Source organism: Stigmatopora argus, chromosome 2 (genome assembly GCF_051989625.1).
Source record: "Stigmatopora argus isolate UIUO_Sarg chromosome 2, RoL_Sarg_1.0, whole genome shotgun sequence".
Lineage (NCBI taxonomy): Eukaryota > Metazoa > Chordata > Actinopteri > Syngnathiformes > Syngnathidae > Stigmatopora > Stigmatopora argus.
The window spans coordinates 11813524-11833016 of NC_135388.1; the positions used below are offsets into that span (position 1 = coordinate 11813524).

Consider the following 19493-nt stretch of genomic DNA (forward strand, 5'->3'; position numbering starts at 1 on the left):
CTTTTTTTTCTTAAAAAACAACCATGTATAGTAAGGCTTTTTTTCTCAAAAAGACCATGTATAGTAAGTCTTTTTTTCTTAAAAAACAACTATGTATAGTAAGATTTTTTTTCTGGAGAAAAATGACCATGTATAGTGAGGCTTTTTTCTTAAAAATGACCATGCACAGTAAGATTTTTTTTCCAACAAAAAATGACCATGTATAGTAAGGCTTTTTTCTTAAAAAAACGACCATGTATAGTAAGACTTTTTTCTTAAAAAACGACTATGTATAGTAAGGCTTTTTTCTTAAAAAATGACCATGTACATTAAGATTTTTTTTCTAGAAAAAAATGACCATATATACTAAGGATTTTTTCTTTAAAAAATGACCATGTATAGTAAGGCTTTTTTTTTCTTAAAAAACGACCATGTATAGTAAGGCTTTTTTTTCCCTAAAAAAACAACCATGTATAGTAAGGCTTTTTTTCTTAAAAAACGACTATGTATAGTAAGGCTTTTTTCTTTAAAAATGACCATGTATATTAAGATTTTTTTTCTAGAAAAAAATGACCATATATACTAAGGATTTTTTCTTTAAAAAATGACCATGTATAGTAAGGCTTTTTTTCTTAAAAAACGACCAAGTATAGTAAGGCTTTTTTCTTAAAAAACGACCATGTATAGTAAGGCTTTTTTTTTCCAAAAACGACCATTTATAGTAAGGCTTTTTTTCCTTAAAAAAACAACCATGTATAGTAAGGCTTTTTCCTTAAAAATGACCATGTATAGTAAGATTTTTTTTTCTGGAGAAAAATGACCATGTATAGTATGGCTTTTTTCTTAAAAAACGACCATGTATAGTAAGATTTTTTTTCTAGAAAAAAATGACCATGTATAGTAAGGCTTTTTTCTTAAAAAACGACCATGTATAGTAAGATTTTTTTTCTAGAAAAAAAATGACCATGTATAGTAAGGCTTTTTTCTTTAAAAAACGACCATGTATATTAAGGCTTTCTTCAATAAAAAATGACCATGTATAGTAAAGCTTTTTTCAATTAAAAAAATGACCATGTAAATAAAGGCTTTTTTTCTTAGAAACAAGACCATGTATAGTAAGGCTTTCTTCAATAAAATAATGACCATGTATAGTAAGGCTTTTTTTCTTAAAAAGTACTATACATAAAGTACGGCTTTTTTTCTTTAAAAAAAGACCATGTATAGTCAAGTTTTGTTTCTTAAAAAAGACCATGTATACATATTTACATTTTAAATTGGGACTGAGGGTGAGTGTGCCAGAATTTATAATGACACAAAACAACAACATTCAAATATTCTTATAGTCTTTGAAATTCACTATGGTATTTGCAATACCTAATATCAATCAATGCCTTTTGAGTTATAAAAGAAAAACAGTTGTTTATGTTTTAGGGACCCCATCCTGATATTTTGCATGTCCAGTGAAATTTTTAGATAAAAACAATCTATATGGAAGCACTCTAAATGCAGTTGACGTAGATTTAAAAAAATGACAAAAAAACAAACCAAATCTTGAACAAAGATTGACCTTGAAAGTTAAGTATACATTTCAAAAGTCAACATCGTAATTCTGTCTCAATGAAAAGTAACTCTAAAGCGAAGTCAACATCTGCAGTTTTTGCGTTTTCATCTTTTGAATCGTTTTTTACCACACTTGTTATCTTTGTCGTAGTTTTCTCTGGCCTTTTCATCGGCGTACGTTAGGAGGGGGTCCTCTGCGCACTCTGACTGAAAGTCTCCCACTTTGGAGAGACTTCTTTCATCGTTGGCTTTTTTGGTGCTGTGAGTGTGATGGGCGCTCATAGTCATGTGGGACAGATCACCCTGTAGTCTTAAATTGCCGTCCAGGTCATCTCGCGACCTTTTCTTAGTGGCGCATGGTGCGGGGTCTTGTTCGTCATTATCCAAGTCAGTGCTGCCGTCGGAGCTGTTGTCGAACTCGTGCCACCAGCGAAAATATTTGCTACTGCTCCTCATTTCGTCCTCGTCCTCGTCGCCCTCTCCGCACCTGTTCCTCGACGGTCCCGGCTGAGGGTCTTCCTCCACCCTCGACTCGGCGTCGGACGTGACCGGGACGTCCGACTCTTCTTGGCGGTCGGCGATGTCGTCGGCGTTAGGGCTTTCGCTCATGTGGTTTCCGTTGTCGCTGTTGGCCGGCGGTAGTTGCACTCGCGGGTTTACAAAGAATTGCATGTATTGATTGACAAACAAATGCATGAGGAAAACAGATTCCATGTCCTCGTCCTCATCGCCGACATCGTCGCGGTCGTCGTCGTCATCGACCTCCTCATCGCTGTCGTCAGTGGGTGGAAGATCTCCAACTGGAATGGAGGTGCGGTAGCCTGTGAATACGATTGCAGTCTCTTGATATCACTTTGACGATGCATAATACTGAGAAACACGGATGTACAGTGGCCATTGAAGTGGACAGATACTTAAGAGTTGGCATTTAAGACCTGTTCTATAATCTGAAATTTATGTGTGTGCGTGTGTGTATGTTAAGATTCTCTCGCTACATTTGTCCAAACCGTGCAATGTAGAGAGTTGAATTTTTTTTATGGTGGCCAGAAACGGTACACGGTCGATTGGTCACCGGTCTTTTGGTCGCCGATCTTTTGGTTGCCCGTTGTCGTGGTCTGGGCGACCAAAAGACCACGACCAAAAGACCGCGACCAAAAGACCGGCGACCAAAAGACGGCGACCAAAAGACCGGCGACCAATTGACCGCACACGGCCAGAAACGGCTGTCGGATGATGAATGATTGAATTTCTTCACCTTCTCTAAGTGCATAAACTCAATCCTTTACTTGTTAAATCTGAAAACGTGTACACACTATAAGACGCATCAAATTATAAGGCGCGCCTTCAATATAGATGGTCTATTTCAAAATTGTGGCGCAGTACACGTAGTATAAATACTAATATAACCATTTCATTCATATAATATATATACTAAGTCATATAATAATATAGTAAGTAATATAAATCATAATTTGTGTACAAAAGGGTTAAAGCACTTACGGTTCGGACCGTTGTGGTCCCCGTCACCTTGGCCATCCATTTTATCTAAAAGAAAGAAATATGTAACTTACTAAAAAATCACTTTTGCATGATTTAGACATGGTAACAATATTCTTGCCAGGTGCCACATATGTTTGTCACACTCATTTAACTTATTTATTGGCTGCTATTGATGGCGGACGTCCAAACCAGCTGAGCCAGTTTATATGTATTGGACGTCCATCTCTTTCAATGTGAGCAAATTTTATTTTTTCTACATACGCCTTACCTAACACCTTGAGAGACTTCTTTATCAAATTATTTCACAATCTGCAATCAGGTAATATGGTAATTTTCCACATTCTGACATTTCGACTACATGCACTCTTAATTTGCGGCCACACACTCGATCAATACATGTGACAGTATATCCTAATAGAGTGGAGACATAAACACTCAGTGACATCATCCCATCTTTGTAAACATAATCAACATACTTTTGATTAAAGCAATTTTGAACTGCCCACATAATGTCATCATTACGATGATACGTTAAGTTATTTTTTTCTTGCACACTTGCCACACAGAATAAGATCCATTTAATTCATTGATACGACCTTGTACGTTTCTGTGATACCGTAAACAATTGCCCCATATTGGTAAAATAATTCACATTATGATAAAATAGAATTATAGTTTATTAGTATTGCTCGTGAGGCTTGTAAGGGTGCTGGAGCCTATCCCAGCTGACAATGGGCATGACATGGACAATGACAGGGCACATAAGACAAGCAACAATGCAAATGCAAATGTTGGAAGGAAATCGGAGTACCTGGAGAAAGCCCACACAGGCATGGGGAGAACATGCAAACTTCACCCAGGAAGGCCTGAGCTGAGGCATCATTACGATAGAGTCAGCTGCATGTTACCATCCTCTCACAGCTATTTTTTGTTTTTAAAGTGTTTTTAATATGGATTTTAAAAATGCTAATCTATAAATGTGTCCGGAAAATTCGTTTTTACAAGGTTCATGGGCCACAATTTGTTCTCCTGAGTAATTTAAATGGAAATAAATGGACGTTTATCAAATATGGATCATTTTCTATCATACACCAATCAAAACAACTGACACACAGAATCATAATGAATCCAATTTGGAGGACTACTGTTACACAAAAATAAGTCACAATACAAATACACATTACAACAATGTAAATTGAATATTTCCTTTTCTGTAGAAAAACAAAACCTTCATGCAAGGAAGATTTTTTTCAGCTCTTCATACTTTTAGATAGAAATGTTTTTTTATTATTGTTTTTAAGTTCATCATCCTTGTGAGAATATGCGTTTCAGAAAATGAATGAATGAATGTATTTAGCATTTTTTTTCTAAATAAATCCTTGTCAAAATGCATGTCTAGCTCCAAATGAATTGCACATTCATCGCCGTCAATGGCAGCCAATTAACGAGTTAGTTTTGTCTGTTCCTTTTAACTCTTTCACTGCCTGCGATCTGTTGTGTGTTTAAAGTAGTTTGTCCCTCCAGCAAATTTTCCTACGCGTACATTCGATGTCAACTCTCCCAATTAATATGTATTGGACGTTCATCGCCGTCAATGGCAACAAGAGAAAAGGAGACCCTTATGAAAGTAAATACTTGCGGTTTCAATGAAATCCGCGAGGTGGCGACTCGTGACCAACTCAAAACTGAAAAAAAAGGTTCGTCGTGGCACAGCATGACACTAGCAGTACACGGATTTCCCACTTGAGGGCGGCGTAAGCCATCTTTTTGATGCCCCCTTAGCCAAGACGACTTTTTGTCCCTCTTGCATTCCGTCGTCCTCCACTATTTCGCTTTTGAAGTCTTTCAAAAATGAAAATTTTCACAAGGTAAGTTGCCTTTATGGCATTCTTTAAAACACCCTCTGTTGACTTTGTCACGTTTGACGGCAGTATGTGCGTACACAAATGCTTTCTTTCAAACTTGCAAGTGCCCTGGAACATGCGTTTGTTCTGCATCGGGACTCGTTGCCATGACGACGTGCACCAGCTAAAGCACCCGTTATTGCCTTAAGAGTTCCAAAGAGGGATATTACATTACATATTCTCTTTAGGTTGACTTAAAATGTGAAAGAACATGTACGCTAACTGGCTGATTAATGCGACTCTACGGAGTGCAGGACTTTTGACAGGGTGAGTTCCGACACTTTGAATGATTTATAATAACAGAAGCTGCTGCTGCTGCTGCTGTGGATTGACTTGTTGGAAATGTGCTGACTTCTCAATAGCTTGTCACTCACTGCAACCCAATTGGACTTGTTTCTGCTACTGCCCACATTTCTCCAGACATCCCAAAGGCTGAGGGCACAGATTGGCTTTAACCGGGATTAAACCAATGAGAGAGGAAAAAAAAAGAATTTGAATTTGTTGGGCCTTATCTCCCAGCAACATGTGGAGGGCTCTGAGCAAATGGCACAAGTTGATCTTTCGCTTCCCTTTTGGCAAAAGCATGTTTTCATGCCAGATGACACTTTGCAAACATGGCCACTAGAAACGGGGAGTTCTACGAGGAAGAGACTTGGCATCAGGGACTCAATTCACTCACTTTCTGAACCGCTTATCCTCACAAGGGTTGCGGGGGGTGCCGGAGCATATCACAGCTAACTACGGACACCGGGCATGCGACACCCTAAATCGGTGGACAGCCAATCGCAGGGCACGGGGAGATGGATAACCATTCACGCTGACACTTGTACCTAGGGGCAATTTAGAGTGTTCAACCAGCCTACCCTGCATGTGTTTGAGATATGGGAGAAAACTGTAGCACCTGGAGAAAACCCATGTAGGCCCGGGGAGAACATGCAAACTCCACACAGTGTGGACCTGGGATGGAACCCCAAGTCAAAAAAACTCAGGTTTTAAGACTCACTCACAGAGGATAGAGATGAATTAGTCTTAGTTTTCTGTCGCATCCAAGCTTCAAGCCATCGGCTTCCATCGACTGCGGTAGATAATTTTCACTGATGATGGGGATGCTTTGCAAAGCAAACCAAGCACATCACCAGACATGTTAATGAGTATAGTATCCTGATGGACAGTTCCGTCTGAATGGAGGGATTTCTGAACAGTTCTAGACTTGATAACAAGTAAAATGAAATTAAAATGCAAACCAATCAATTAACAAGGAATAAAAAAGGCTAAATGAATGATCTAGCTCAAAATATTGCAGCCAATCAATTTCATAGTTTAAATCTTCCTGTGAACTCTGACTGGAAACTAAAACCTCATTAGAATGTGTACATTCAAACCAACAAGATGTCTTTTTTAAATCCAGTAGAAAATCATGGGCATTTATGAAAGGTCAAACTAAATATCGTGACAATTTATGGACTTTTTTTTTAAAGAGCGGCTACCATACAAATATAGCCGTTTTAGTTGGATAACTATTATATTCAATGTTTGGGTGATTCATTCATTCATTTTCTGGACCACTTTATCCTCACTCGGGTCACGGGGGTGCTGGAGCCTATCCCAGCCGATTGCAGGACAACTATTCACGCTCACACTCATACCCAGGGGCAATTTAGAGTGTCCAATAAGCCAACCATGCATGTTTTTTGGAAAGTGGGAGGAAACCGGAGTACCCGGAGGAAACCCACACAGGTGGACTGACCTGGATTTGAACCCAGGACTCCAGAGCAGTGATGTATGGACATTTTTTTACAAGATCGGACGATGTCATGTAATGAAGTATTGTAATGGAAACAGTTTACCTTATGGAGTGTCCGTTGCATTTTCCTTAGACGCGTCTGGCACTTGGGCGTTCCTTCCTGTCCGTATCAGATTTAGTCGAGGAGCTTTGATAATCTGCCCGCGTGATATTAGGTTTCACCTCATCACTCGGTGACGAAGACGAGTGCTATATTTGCATTCTAAACATGCAATTTCTTGCCTCATCAGGTAATGTAATTCCACGCTTCATTAGGACGGTGAAGTTTATCATTTGTCATCAAAGCCGAGCTGTCAATAAATGATTAAGTTCCACATTTGGAAAATGTAACTTTTGGACTCCAACAAAATTGATTGAGCTTACACGTTAATTGCAGCGATAGGACTTTGTTTGATGTCGCGGCTGTATTTTAGCGGCTGCTGCTTTACAGCCCAAGTGTCGCTCGAACCAAATGCGTTCAACTATTAAAGAAAACAAACCTCAAGAGAGTCTGTACAATAATTAAAGTGTTAGCTCAATAATGTGACTGAGATTGAAATGCACTTGCTCTAGCTGGTTTCAGATTACACTTTCATTTCCATATGCCAGATGGGATCAGTGCTGAATTTTGATATGGTGAGATTGATCAATTACAGTGAGGATAAAAAGTACACAGACCCCTGATTAATTAAATGCCAGTTTTTTTGTCATTAACAAAATCCATCATGTAAAATCTTTTCCCGTCTAAAATTACTAAAGAAATCATCAAAATAAACATTACACCGCTCATCGCAAAATTACTTTTTTTTTTAGTATTTCACTGTATGTGTAGATAATAAGTATTTTTTTTCCACTCTGATTTGCCTAGCAACGTTCTAAATCATGGTCAAAAAGTAAATATGAATAATCTGGAGTTGATGGGGACGGAAAGTCAGACAATCAAGGCTAACCTTTGTAAATTCACGGTCTATTGTTCCAATGTGACACTGTGTGCGCTGACAATGTTTCGAGCTCACCAAGCGTAACCTAGCTCAACGCCTTTTTTTGGTCCAAACTGCGCCTCGTGTAAATAAGCAGACTTTGCTGTCTGACGGGATGATGGAAAGAGAGTATGGACTAGACTTGAATGAAGCATTGGCTCTAATTACTTGCTGCCGGAACTGGAGATGAGACAGCCCCTCAGCTGGAGCCGTCTGGGCGCGCCACAAATTCTTTGCATCATTATTTTTTTGGTTTTACCCCTCAAAGAAAAATCTGCTATTAGTAGAAACAATTCTTTCGTATTGATCTACTTGTATCATGATTTTTTTAAAATAAATTGCAACAAAAACATTTGTCTTCATGTAGGAAATATATTTGAACATAAATGTTGGATAGGCTCCAGCACACCTGCAACTACCTGAAGGCTAAGCGGTACAGAAAATAAATGAATACACTTTAAAGCACGTTGATTATGAAAAACAACTGAAACATTCATTCATTTTCTGAACCGCTTTATCCTCACTAGGGTTGTGGGGGGTGCTGGAGTCTATCCCAGCTAACTTGGGCCAGAGGCGGGGGACGCCCTGTATTGGTGGCCAGCCAATCGCAGGGCACAAGCAGACGGACAAAGCATTCACACTCAAACCCATACCTAGGGGCAATTTAGAGCATCCAATCTGCCGTAGAAAACCCATGCAGGCTTGGGGGAAACATGCAAACTCCACACAGGTGGACCGGCCGGCCTGAATTTGAACACAGGACCCCAGAGCTGTGAGACCAACGTGCTAACCACTCAAGACACCGGACCACCCTGACAACTGAAACACTCATTTTATAAATTTATATAATAGATTTTTTTCCCCTGCTAATTCTGTTGTACCGCTTCCCACGCGTTGGTGCAAAATTACAATTAACAAAGATCACCAAACAGTGATCATACAAGTTAACCTGTTATATCGGCTGTTTATTGGTTAATTTCAGCCGAAAAACTCCCATCTATCGGCCGGTCGATATATTGTTCGACCTTTAATAGAAAGATATCACCCACAGAGTGAAAATAATAGCTACGGTAATATATCGGCTATCAATATTGACCAATGTCCGATTAAAGAAAAAGCCCACAAGTACTAATATAATAGTTAACTTTTATTCCATTCATGTAGTATATATCTTTTAGAGAAAAAGCATTTCATCTTCCCGTTAAAAACATAAAACAAGTGGCATAACAGTTAAACCAGGAAAATGACACTGGATTGGTCAAAAGCTGTCCCTCACAATCCATTAGCCTATCATTGAACACATTTTTCATCTTACGTGTAAGTTGAGACGCTCCAAATAACATTATCGGTGGAGGTCCGGTGGGAAATTCTGAATGATTAGAGCCGACTTCAGTCTGACGGCGGATCTGGGTGAAAAGCGCCAAGAGCGGAAGTAGCCAGGACCTACCTGCTCTCGACTTCACCTCCCCACTGATACACTCGTCACACGCATCTACCTTCGGCAAATGAGATATGATGCTGGTGATTGGAATTTCCAGAGGCTGTCACAATCATTTTGATGTGAAAATGGACAGGAGATAATGGGAAAGACAAGCCTGTTATTAGAACCCTGTCAGGGCCAAAATGATGCACCAGAGTGAAGAGGTTAAAGACACAGCTTCCTTGTTAATAATTAATTGCTGTGCGTGTGGCGGATCCACTTCATTGCGCCTAGTCATCGCTTGATAATTGCTTTACATTTAATTTGGCTACAGAGACTGTTCTTCAAGGTGGTTAAATTGCGCTTCAAGTTAATACGGGCTCGACCGGAGACAGCAGTTTGGTCATAGACGAATGATTAAAAAATGACAAGCTACACCTAACGTATCAAGTCTTAGATTAATTCAGACGTACTCTTTTCATTAACAACGCCATTTCAAGAATGTTGTATCTCATCTCATTTTCGGAACCGCTTTATCCTCATTAGGGTCGCGGGGGGTGCTGGAGCCAATCCCAGCTGTCTCTGGGCCAGAGGCGGGCCAGCCTATTGCATGGCACAAGGAGACGGACAACCACGCACATTCACACCTGTACCTAAGGGCAATTTAGGGTGTCCAATCAGCCTACCATCCATGTTTTTTGGAATGTGGGAGGAAAGCGGAGTATCCGGAAGAAACCCATGCAACCCCGGGAGAACATGCAAACTCCACACATGTGGACCGACCTGGATTTGAACCCAGGATCCCAGAGCTGTGAGGCCGACGCACTAACCACTCGCCCCATTGGGCCGTCAGAATGTTGCATGTTGCATACTATTCTATAGTATAAGACAAATCTATAGAAGTTAATTTCAGTTACTCGCATTAAATCCTTTAAATCAAGAGTGTCAGACTCGGGTTGGTTCGCGGGCCGCGTTAACGTCAACTCGATTTCATGTGGGCCGGACCATTTTAGATATAATATTTAGATTTTTTTAAATAAATGGATTAAAAGAACTGGATTAAAAGCCCCGAATATTTAGCTTTTTATAGATCTAAAACAATGTTTATTTGAGCTTTTTTTAAATATATTTTTAGATTCCACAAAATAATTTTTGAACTAAAAACACAGAAAAAATGGATTAAAAAATTTCAATTATTGATTTAAAAGGCGGAAAATCAGGAAATTTAATATACATCTATACTCTTCATTTTAATTTGATCCTAAAACAGAAAGTCGGCACTCATGACTTACTTTCCCGGGCCACACAAAATGATGCGGCGGGCCAGATTTGGCCCCCGGCCTGCCACTTTGACACATGTGCTCTAAACAGAATGGTTAGCACGTCCGCCTCCTTGTGCCCTTCCATTGGCTGGCAACCAATTCAAGGTAATACTACCCACAGTTGACTGGGTTGGCTCCAGCACCCCATCCAGCTTAAGCGGTACGAATGAATGAATATTCCATATGTCATCATCACTTTTACCCGTGCTTATTTCCACATGGCACAATAGTCATATTTTCATCCAATCAACACAAAAATACAATTTTGAGATGATAATAGCACTATTTGAAAAAATATGTTCTTTTTCCATTGTCTTTTCGAACTGATTAGCAAAGCAAATAGCTATTATTGGTCAATTAGAGCACGGCAAAGAAAAATAACAGCTCTTTTTTTTGCTCCCCTATCTCTAGATGGCAGAGGCAGCATTCAGTGGCGTAGGAAAAAGCACAGGGCCCAAGATCACCTCAGAGAGGGAGGTGCCTCACATTCGACTGATCGGCGACGGAGACGTGGAGGTGACGGGAGATTTCGTACATAAATCTGTCACGCTCACACACTTGTTACACCCGCGGCATAAACCGTTATGTATGGAAAGTTCATTTGGACGCTTTGTACAGTAGCTCACTCGTATTCGACGCACACAAAGTGCTTTTGGTTAGCCTTGCGTGCACACAGATAATGAGTGAGTTAATTAGACCTGAGATTGAAAGCGACTGCAGACGCAAACTCATCGTAATTTGAATAGCAATGACTGTATTCTGTAGTTCCAAAAATGATAAAAATAATGAGACGACGCATTCAGAATGTGCAAAATGGTTTCATGATCCTCAATTATAAGTCTTTGAGGGACAGAAATAATCTTGATAAATTGAGAAAAGCACAACATTTCATTTTTATGATACGTACGAGTGGTGAAACGCCAGTATTTCCAGTGAGTGGTCACCCGGGGACAGACATTTTATCAATACGGCACTACTCTATGTTTGAAAAGAATAGTACTTTTTTCATTTCTCATGGGGGAAATTCACTTGCCACCGCACCATAGACAAAACTTAGAAAAATATGGCAATATAAATAAATAACAGTCCACAAACTGGCAGAATGTGGGTAGGGTTGTGGAGAGTGATGTAAGATTAAAGTCTCCTGAGATGATGATCAGACTATGTGGACTAGCTCACAGGCCTCCCAAAAGGTGATAGAAACTGTACAGGAAGTGACCCACGGGAGAGAGCAAAGAATTCTCCAGAAATGGCATCTTCTAAGTTTTTTTCAATGGATTTTCTCCATCATCACTAGTTTACAAAATTTGCAATATACATACTTAAATATCATATTTTCCTGACCATAAGTTTGGCAGGCCCGCGATTTATACGCTGGTATTTTCTGGTATTTTCTTCACTCTGACGGCCTGTTATGTTATTTAGGCAATAGTTATCTGAAAAACTTAATATGTTACGTTAACAGATGCCTATTTAGCCCGTTGTCCTCCATTTTGCTATTATTACTTTACTGTTCTTTGTGTCTGATCAAGTAAAAAAATGCTCCTCCATAAAACGATTTGTACTCCAGTGTGACTTGTAAATGTTTTTTTTTCCTTTTTAATTATGCATCCTTTGTCCCGACATGACTTATACCCGGTGCGACTTATAGTCCGAAAAATACGGCACAAGCATCTTTCACGTGAACAATTTTTTTTAGGTGTTGCCTTTCCCTTTAAGCAATCGGAGATGATACATTTGAATTTTTCCTCCTACATAAAGGATTACTACATATTTGGAAAGAAGTTGGGCCACGGAAGTTATGGCGTGGTGTATGAAGCCACACAGATTCGAACGCAGACCCAATGGGCCATCAAGACGGTTTGCAAAGCAGAGGTGATTGTTTGGAATAGCTTGAAAGTGGTTTAACCCATTCAAAAGTAGTCTTTTAAACAGAATTCTAGGAAGATTTCACTGTGACATTAGTCATTGTGTGTTCTTTCAGCCGGGGAGTAATAAAATCAAAATGCTGGAGCAAGAAATCAAAATACTCAAACAAGTGGATCACCCACACATACTTCGTCTAGAGGAGATCTACGAAACCGCTCAGGTAAGCCTAGCCGTCCTGTCCATGTTGTTCATTTCCATTTTCGGGGAGTGAGCTCCATCTATGCTCCGTCCTAGATGACATATTTGATCACTGAGCTGTGTGTTGGCGGTGAATTGAAGCAGGTGTTAAAGCAGAAACGCTTCTTTCCAGAAGAGGAGGCGAGACACATCATCGGATGCTTAGCGCATGCCATCACCTACCTTCACAGAAAAAGTAACACACCCTTGTCTCTATAAGATTCGTTGAACTCAATGGTCGCTCACTACTGTTGGTTAATAGTGCTTCAAGCCCAGAATGCACATGGATCTTAAATATCACATAAGTCTGCATCCTAATTTAACTTCATATTACAGATATAATGCATCGGGATTTGAAACTCGAGAATATTTTGGTGAAGAATTCTCTTGATGACTACAATGGCAAGCTTGACATTAAGGTAAGGTGACAATTATTTTACCGCAGTTTCCATCTCCTCCTGTGTTAGAGTATTTTTCGCCCACCATTTGGACTATATTTAGCGATAACTATATCTCATTAGGACAGGCTCCCTCCGGTCTCCAACACCTGACTAAAAGTAAAGCAGCAGTATCTTAAAACAAAACGCCAGCTGAGCTCAGCATGCTATGCAATATGTGGCGTGCAGCTTGAAAGGAAGCTCGGTGGCGTTATATAGCTAAACATGTCAATTTGGGGAGGAAGACTTGTTTTCTTTGTGTTCTTAAATTACATGATCAAAGTTCTAAATGCTTCTGTTTTTTCTTCTTAAATTTATATTTTATTTTGTGTAGGTGTTGCTTTCATTTAAGAAAAATCGCTTGAAAGGGCAAGTGACTGTTTTGGTTAATTAAGAAACACACACACACACACACACACACACACACACACACACACACACACACACACACACACACACACAGACATACACAAAAAAACCCAATAAACAAATCCTATAAAAATGTGGTGTATATGACCCAAAATGTATGTGGATAACAGTTCCATTTTTAAAATTATTTTAAATTGTCAATAACTGCTGTATATTTCAGTATAGTAATATACATTTTTATGTCCACGTTTTTGATGCGTTACATAGCTGACCTGCTTTGTCCAATTGACACCTTTTTGTGTGCAGCTATTTTGACAAACAAGCCCATTCATTCTCAATGTCAAAATATTAACTATTTCAAATTTTCAAAATACAACCCGCATTCAATCATACAGTCAACAAATCAAGGTGTATTCTGCTAGAATTGCATCAAAACTTCCCATACATTTTAAACAGCTCCATTCATTTCCAATAACACATTCAACCAAAATTCCCATTAAAAAGTTCCAGAATATCCGCAAAATGAAAAAGTGACATTTAAAGGGCCAGTTTTACAATTAATTATTTGAATGGAATTTCAGATCCCGATGGAACAATGAGATGATGTTGTTTTTATCCCCCTCCAACCAGGTTGCAGACTTTGGTTTATCAGTGAAGACATATGGTGTCGGCAGTGATAGCATTCTGTCGGACGTTTGCGGGACTCCAATCTATATGGGTATGACCGCTGTATGGTCTTATAGTGATGATGATTGCAAGCACGGCGCGGTGTGGGTGTCTGCTGTCGGCCCTCTTTGATTCCCCCGCTGGGGGGCCTGAAGCTGAGACTTAATTAGCTGGGGTTGTAAATGTGATATTGTCATTCTAAAATGATTCCATGTTCCTAATTATAGCTCCTGAAATGATGAGCCAACGTGGTTACACACACTGGTGTGATATGTGGAGCGTAGGCGTTATTATGTATATTTTGTAAGTATATGCTGATTTTTGTCTTTTTTTTGACAATTTGGAGTTCAAATCCATGCATAGTGAAAATATCTGTAAATTTGACACACTTTTTTCTTATTGCCCTGTCAAATTGGACTGGGTAATTAGCGCTGTCATTGGTACAGAGACAAAAATCTGCAGTTTATTCTAGCTTTGATTTGAGATTTAGGCCTGGTTTGAGATTTTTTGGGTGGGCAGGGCTAAGGCACCTAGGGGATGAAGACAAATTGGCATTTCAATTTTAAGCCTTTCTGCCACTTTTATGATAGATTTGTGTCAAATGTGATCTGCTACCATTTTTAAGTCACTTTTTGTAGCATGCCTTAGTAGCTCTAAGGGTTAAAGTAATTACTTTATTACATTATTTGGTCTGAGTTTGAACAGTTATAGGCTTAACTGTAACTGACATACATGCCATTTGTTCTAACATAAACTATACATCATTTCTATTTGCAACCTCCAACAGGCTGTGTGGGGAGCCTCCATTTGTGTCCAAATCAAAAGAAAACCGACTTAAGGAGATTAGAACAATAGGAGTTCAATTTTTTTCACCCATCTGGGACGCAGTCAGTGATGCAGGTGACAGTTTATATCACATTGCATCTACTAAACACCCACAAGCAAAATGTAATGCACCGGGCTTCCAGTAAGAGGGAAACATTTGCATCACGGAGAAACTGCTTGACATGCCTCGAATGACATGACTTTGTCAACAGCCAAAACGGTAGTGACGTGCCTCCTGAAAGAGAACCCCGCTTACCGCATGTCCGCTAATCAGTTGCGGGACAACCCGTGGATTACAGTAAGACACCTGAACCTTCTTGCCACATTTGAATGCAGAGCACTTACGGGTGACTGTGTAACAGGGTGACACCAGCACACCCGCATTGCCTCTCAACGCCCTGGAGATGATGCACAACTTCCACCAACAGGAGAAGAGTAAGATCATTTGAATTGATATCACACTTTGCCATAGCAACCATAGTAGTATAGTATAGATATTTCACCAAATTTTACATAATTTCACTTTGTTAAGTTGTGTGTTTACGTATATACGTTTTCTCAGCTGCCAAACATTTGTCTTCCTCCTCCTACCTTCAAACAGATTAGGGAATTTACATGTAAAATGCGACTCACAAAAAAGTTCCACTTCTGCAACAAATTAATTTCATTAGTAAAAATACCACTATATACATCTATTCATTCATTCATCTTCCATACCATCCACCCTCAAAGGGTCAACCATAGGACGCAAAAAGAGACAGAAAACCACATACATATAGATTTAGAATAATTTAAAAATATTTTTTTAATTTTTAATTCATTTCTACCCCCGCTGCTGAAAAAATCCTAGAGGAAAACAAGGATAGGACAGGACACATTTGGGTGTGACTATTACTACTGTATATTCTACTTTTGAAATGATTATCGATTTATTTGTGTGGCAATGCAATGAATCTCAAGAATGCCACATTGTTGATCGTGATTAAAACGTTTAACTGTTGCCCAGTCCTACTAAGAATCATTATTTTTTTATTTCCAAGTGAAAATAGGAGGATAAACTTGTAATTATAGGAGGAAAAAGAGTAGCAAAGTTATCCTAAACAAAGAAGAGTTTCAAGGGCGTGTTATCGTGCATTGACGACAGGTACGCAGGAACCAGGATTCCCCGTGGACCTTTCCCGTGCCCCCCCTGAGTCTTGGTCATTGTTGCCAGAGGTCGAAAGCAACGGTTTGAACCACGCCGAGCTCTGCGACTCTCTCTGTGTGCCGTCTACATCCAGCCAAGTGGTACTTTGCATTCATTCATTTCCTTACTGAGGATCTGTATGGCCCTCATGTAAACATGATATCAAATTTCTATTAAAAAGGGATTTGCGTTTTAGTTGGCAGCGTACACATTTTACATTCTGATGATAAAGGACCCTGTGCTTAGCAGTTCCAATTCGTAAACATAATTTGTCACTTTCCCACTGGCGACAGGTACATAAGCAGATAAAACGGAAATTTCTTTTCAAAGTGGAAAAACTACACGAGAGGACAAACTTTATGCGCAAGTATTTAAAGTGTGTGTTTGCAGCATGAAGTTGGATCCAACTGATAAACGTGAAAATGGAGGATTGTTTAGTGAATATTTTTTACCTTGATGTCACAATCCTCATATTAATAGGACAATACTACCTCTTGATGAAAGTTACACACATATAGGGGCTGTTTTTTTATGTCGGAAATTATGAATTGATATTTTGTTGTTTTTGATGTATGGCTTTGCTGCTTTTCAGAATAAAGAGGGCAACGGCCAACATCAGGACAAAGGAAAAATCACTTCTGGGGCCCCTGTCCATCCCATCACACCACACGTATGTTGGACCACTTTTTTAAACCTCTTTTTGTCTTTAGATCAAATCAGTTTTAGTTAGTCTGGCTTTCGCCCAAAGTCAGCTGGGGTAGAATGAATAAAATGAATGATTAAGGTGGTTTTCTTTTCCTTTACTGACACCCTAGCAAAACATGATAAACATAATTGCCTGTCATTGTCTTTTATATATGCACATCTGTGTTTTTGAGATCATTTAGACCAAATGTTGTTTAAAAATAACATTTTCTACACATTTGTTGTTATTTAGTCAAATTAATCACACTGAATGGCCAATTTAAGTTGCCAACAACTGAAGATTTGTTTTTGTACTATGATACAATATACATTGTAACATTTACGAAGTACTACTATTCACATAAATTTTGAAAACACCAATCATTGGAAAATATGAGGCTTAATGAGGTCAAAGGGAAAAAAAAGCCTCATTCATACCTATGTTGTGGGGTCACATTTTCACCACTAGATGGTGGCAAACTAAGTCAATCAATGAAGCAGCAAAGTCATGCCTGTCCTGTTATTTTAATTTTCCCTTTTTTTTAAATGAATGTATTTGACAGTTGTATTTTGTAATCTGACTCTCATGCCCGCAGACTGGGGTGAAACCCCGCTCACAGTCTTTGATCCCGCACAAGTCCCAGCGCAAGACCTCAGTGAAGAAAGCGGCACCGGCCCCCCATCAAAACGGACAGAGATCTCCTCCACCTCCTCTAAAAGTATGACTGATTGTGAGTGACTGTCAAAACAAGACTGATGGCACAAGTGTGCCTGGCAAAAAGAAGAAACTAAAGAAAATAGATTGTGTTTCCTCTATTTAATGATACGTGGTCTAAGCAGGGAAGTGAAAAAAGTGCAATAAGATGGGAGTGAGTAGGGATACATTGGTGATGGCCATGCCAAAAAAAACAGTACTCTGCTCAAACTGGACACTTTTTTTATATAGTACACCAATACAAATTCTCCATTCTGAGAGCTATTGCATTTAACAATTAACTGTACAATGCAGACGACACATCTGTCTCATACTGAGAGCTGTTTCTAATGTTTTGGTCACAAAATAAATATACTACATTACAGGTGTACCTGATGCTACACTTGATATCTACTGTGTGAACCCAGAATGTCTCCTATTTTTGCCAAAGGGCCTCGTCGGCTGCGCAAATGTTGACTTTTCCACCACCAGCCGTTGCTAGGCTGCCCAAACAATACAGACACTCTTTTAGGTATCCAAATATGCTTTGCACATACAGAAAAATACAACAACTGTCAGTGGTGGCGGCTGAAAGAACACTTCTATGTGCGCACTCTTTGCTTGCCGTTGACGGTTTTAAACGTCCGATCCAGGGCTCGCAGTAGCTCATCCCAAAGTTAACATAACTTCATATTCTTTGTATTAAGGAGACATTATTACACTGTAAAAATTATACATATTAGGGAAGCTCCTACACTTTAACACATAAATTACTTTTTTTTCAGAAGGAAGAAAACACATTATTGTAGTCGAGTGAAAATGTTTGACCACCTATTATTAAAAGTTAAGATTTTTTTTAATTTAAAAAAGCTTTGTTTAACAGGGTTTTTGCAAGTTTCAACGTCTGAAATTTAATACCATTCAAGATCACATAAAAAAAGAAAAATTAATGGCATTTGCAGGTCAAATTTCACAGTCAGTCAATCAAAATCAATCAATCAACCAATCGATCAGTCAGTAAAAAGTTATAAGTTGAAAATTTAATTCAATTGTTAAAGTAATTTACATATTAAATGTTTATATTATTTTTTCATAATTACAAAAAAATCAAATTATGAATATACATATGCAGAAATATAAGTAAACTAAGTAAATTTTAGTAAACAATACTTTTTAAGCAACAGGGGTGCCTGTTTATTTTAATAAAATATCAATTTTGGACTTTGTTAGTATATTTGTCCATATTACGATCGATTAAATACAAACCAATAAACAATAAATACCAATTTAGGCAATATTGTTGCAGACATTTCACAGAAAACAAAACAGCCTATCTAAAAGATGATGCTACTTATTATTTTTTGTCTGTTTTTGTCAATTTTGATTTGATCGTGCCTAACCTGCTAAATTGGGTTACATTGACCCTGAATTTTCACTGGGTGGTCATTTCTGAAATGTTTCAATAAATGTCGTTCTATTGTAGAGTACCTTTATATTTTTACCATGAGTCCTAAACACCCATTTCAAAAAGATCTCAAAAACACAACTGCATCTATAAAATCTCCCACTCAAATTAGTCCCAGTAAGAATTTGAATGTCTCTACCTATTAGCCGGTGTATTTGTGTAGTAAATCATGAACAATTTCCTTTTCATGACACAAAAGGGCCAAATACTGGGATGTTGAACGAAGACGAGATTCCAAAGACTGCAGCGGATGATGCTGTGACCTCTCAATTTCAAACCGCCTATAAAGCATCAGAAGCTCCCGCTCGGTGTCAAAACAGAAAAACTGTCTGTCACACAGGCTGGTTCTGCTCTGTGTGAATGCAGAGGATTGGGACTGAGGGAACCGCGGCTCTAATCTTGTTTGGAGGCCATTGAAAACAGCCAGAGCTACTTTGAGGGCGCTTCTATTCAAGCACAGGTTTTTTCCACCGTAGAGAGAATAATCCCTCGCATAGATACAACATTAAAGTAGCCAAGCAGAACACACAGAGGCTGAATTTCAAATCCACCCATTTGCATCTCGGAAGTGAATGAATGCCAGCAGTGGGGCCTTTTTGTCTTGTGTTGAAAG

The 19493-nt window shown here is 38.9% G+C and overlaps 2 protein-coding genes across 4 annotated transcripts; one reads left to right on the forward strand and one right to left on the reverse strand.

Annotated features, from left to right (window-relative positions):
• Positions 1-1210: 1210 nt before the first annotated feature.
• On the reverse strand, positions 1211-3420 carry LOC144068557 (uncharacterized). Of its 2 annotated transcripts, none has more exons than XM_077593178.1 (3): positions 3308-3420; positions 3040-3084; positions 1211-2339 (listed from the first exon to the last, which is right to left on the reverse strand). In XM_077593178.1, the coding sequence occupies exons 2-3, from the start codon at positions 3077-3079 to the stop codon at positions 1645-1647; spliced, it is 735 nt and encodes a 244-aa protein (XP_077449304.1). In that variant the 5' UTR covers positions 3080-3084; positions 3308-3420; the 3' UTR covers positions 1211-1644. The 2 variants fall into 2 exon arrangements, with proteins under 2 accessions (XP_077449304.1, XP_077449295.1); XM_077593169.1 differs by having other exon boundaries at positions 1211-2360.
• A 1420-nt stretch (positions 3421-4840) lies between these two features.
• stk33 (serine/threonine kinase 33) lies at positions 4841-17806 on the forward strand. Of its 2 annotated transcripts, none has more exons than XM_077589807.1 (14): positions 4841-4907; positions 10860-10964; positions 12210-12323; positions 12433-12537; positions 12612-12750; positions 12891-12973; positions 13991-14078; positions 14254-14329; positions 14814-14926; positions 15064-15149; positions 15214-15286; positions 15996-16138; positions 16630-16707; positions 17318-17806. In XM_077589807.1, exons 2-14 carry the CDS (start codon positions 10860-10862, stop codon positions 17444-17446), a joined length of 1332 nt encoding a protein of 443 aa, XP_077445933.1. In that variant the 5' UTR covers positions 4841-4907; the 3' UTR covers positions 17447-17806. The 2 variants fall into 2 exon arrangements, with proteins under 2 accessions (XP_077445933.1, XP_077445934.1); XM_077589808.1 differs by lacking the exon at positions 4841-4907 and adding an exon at positions 5078-5210.
• Positions 17807-19493: the final 1687 nt, after the last annotated feature.

What these genes read in the sequence shown, in the direction of transcription:
- LOC144068557 (XM_077593169.1), bottom strand. Translation starts at nt 3,079, where the DNA reads ATGGATGGCCAAGGTGACGGGGACCACAACGGTCCGAACC. An exon ending in GGACCACAACGGTCCGAACC is followed by an intron (nt 2,361 to 3,039) that starts GTAAGTGCTTTA and finishes TCGTATTCACAG; the next exon opens with GCTACCGCACCTCCATTCCA.
- stk33 (XM_077589807.1), top strand. Translation starts at nt 10,860, where the DNA reads ATGGCAGAGGCAGCATTCAGTGGCGTAGGAAAAAGCACAGGGCCCAAG. An exon ending in AGACGGTTTGCAAAGCAGAG is followed by an intron (nt 12,324 to 12,432) that starts GTGATTGTTTGG and finishes GTGTTCTTTCAG; the next exon opens with CCGGGGAGTAATAAAATCAA. An exon ending in AGATCTACGAAACCGCTCAG is followed by an intron (nt 12,538 to 12,611) that starts GTAAGCCTAGCC and finishes GCTCCGTCCTAG; the next exon opens with ATGACATATTTGATCACTGA.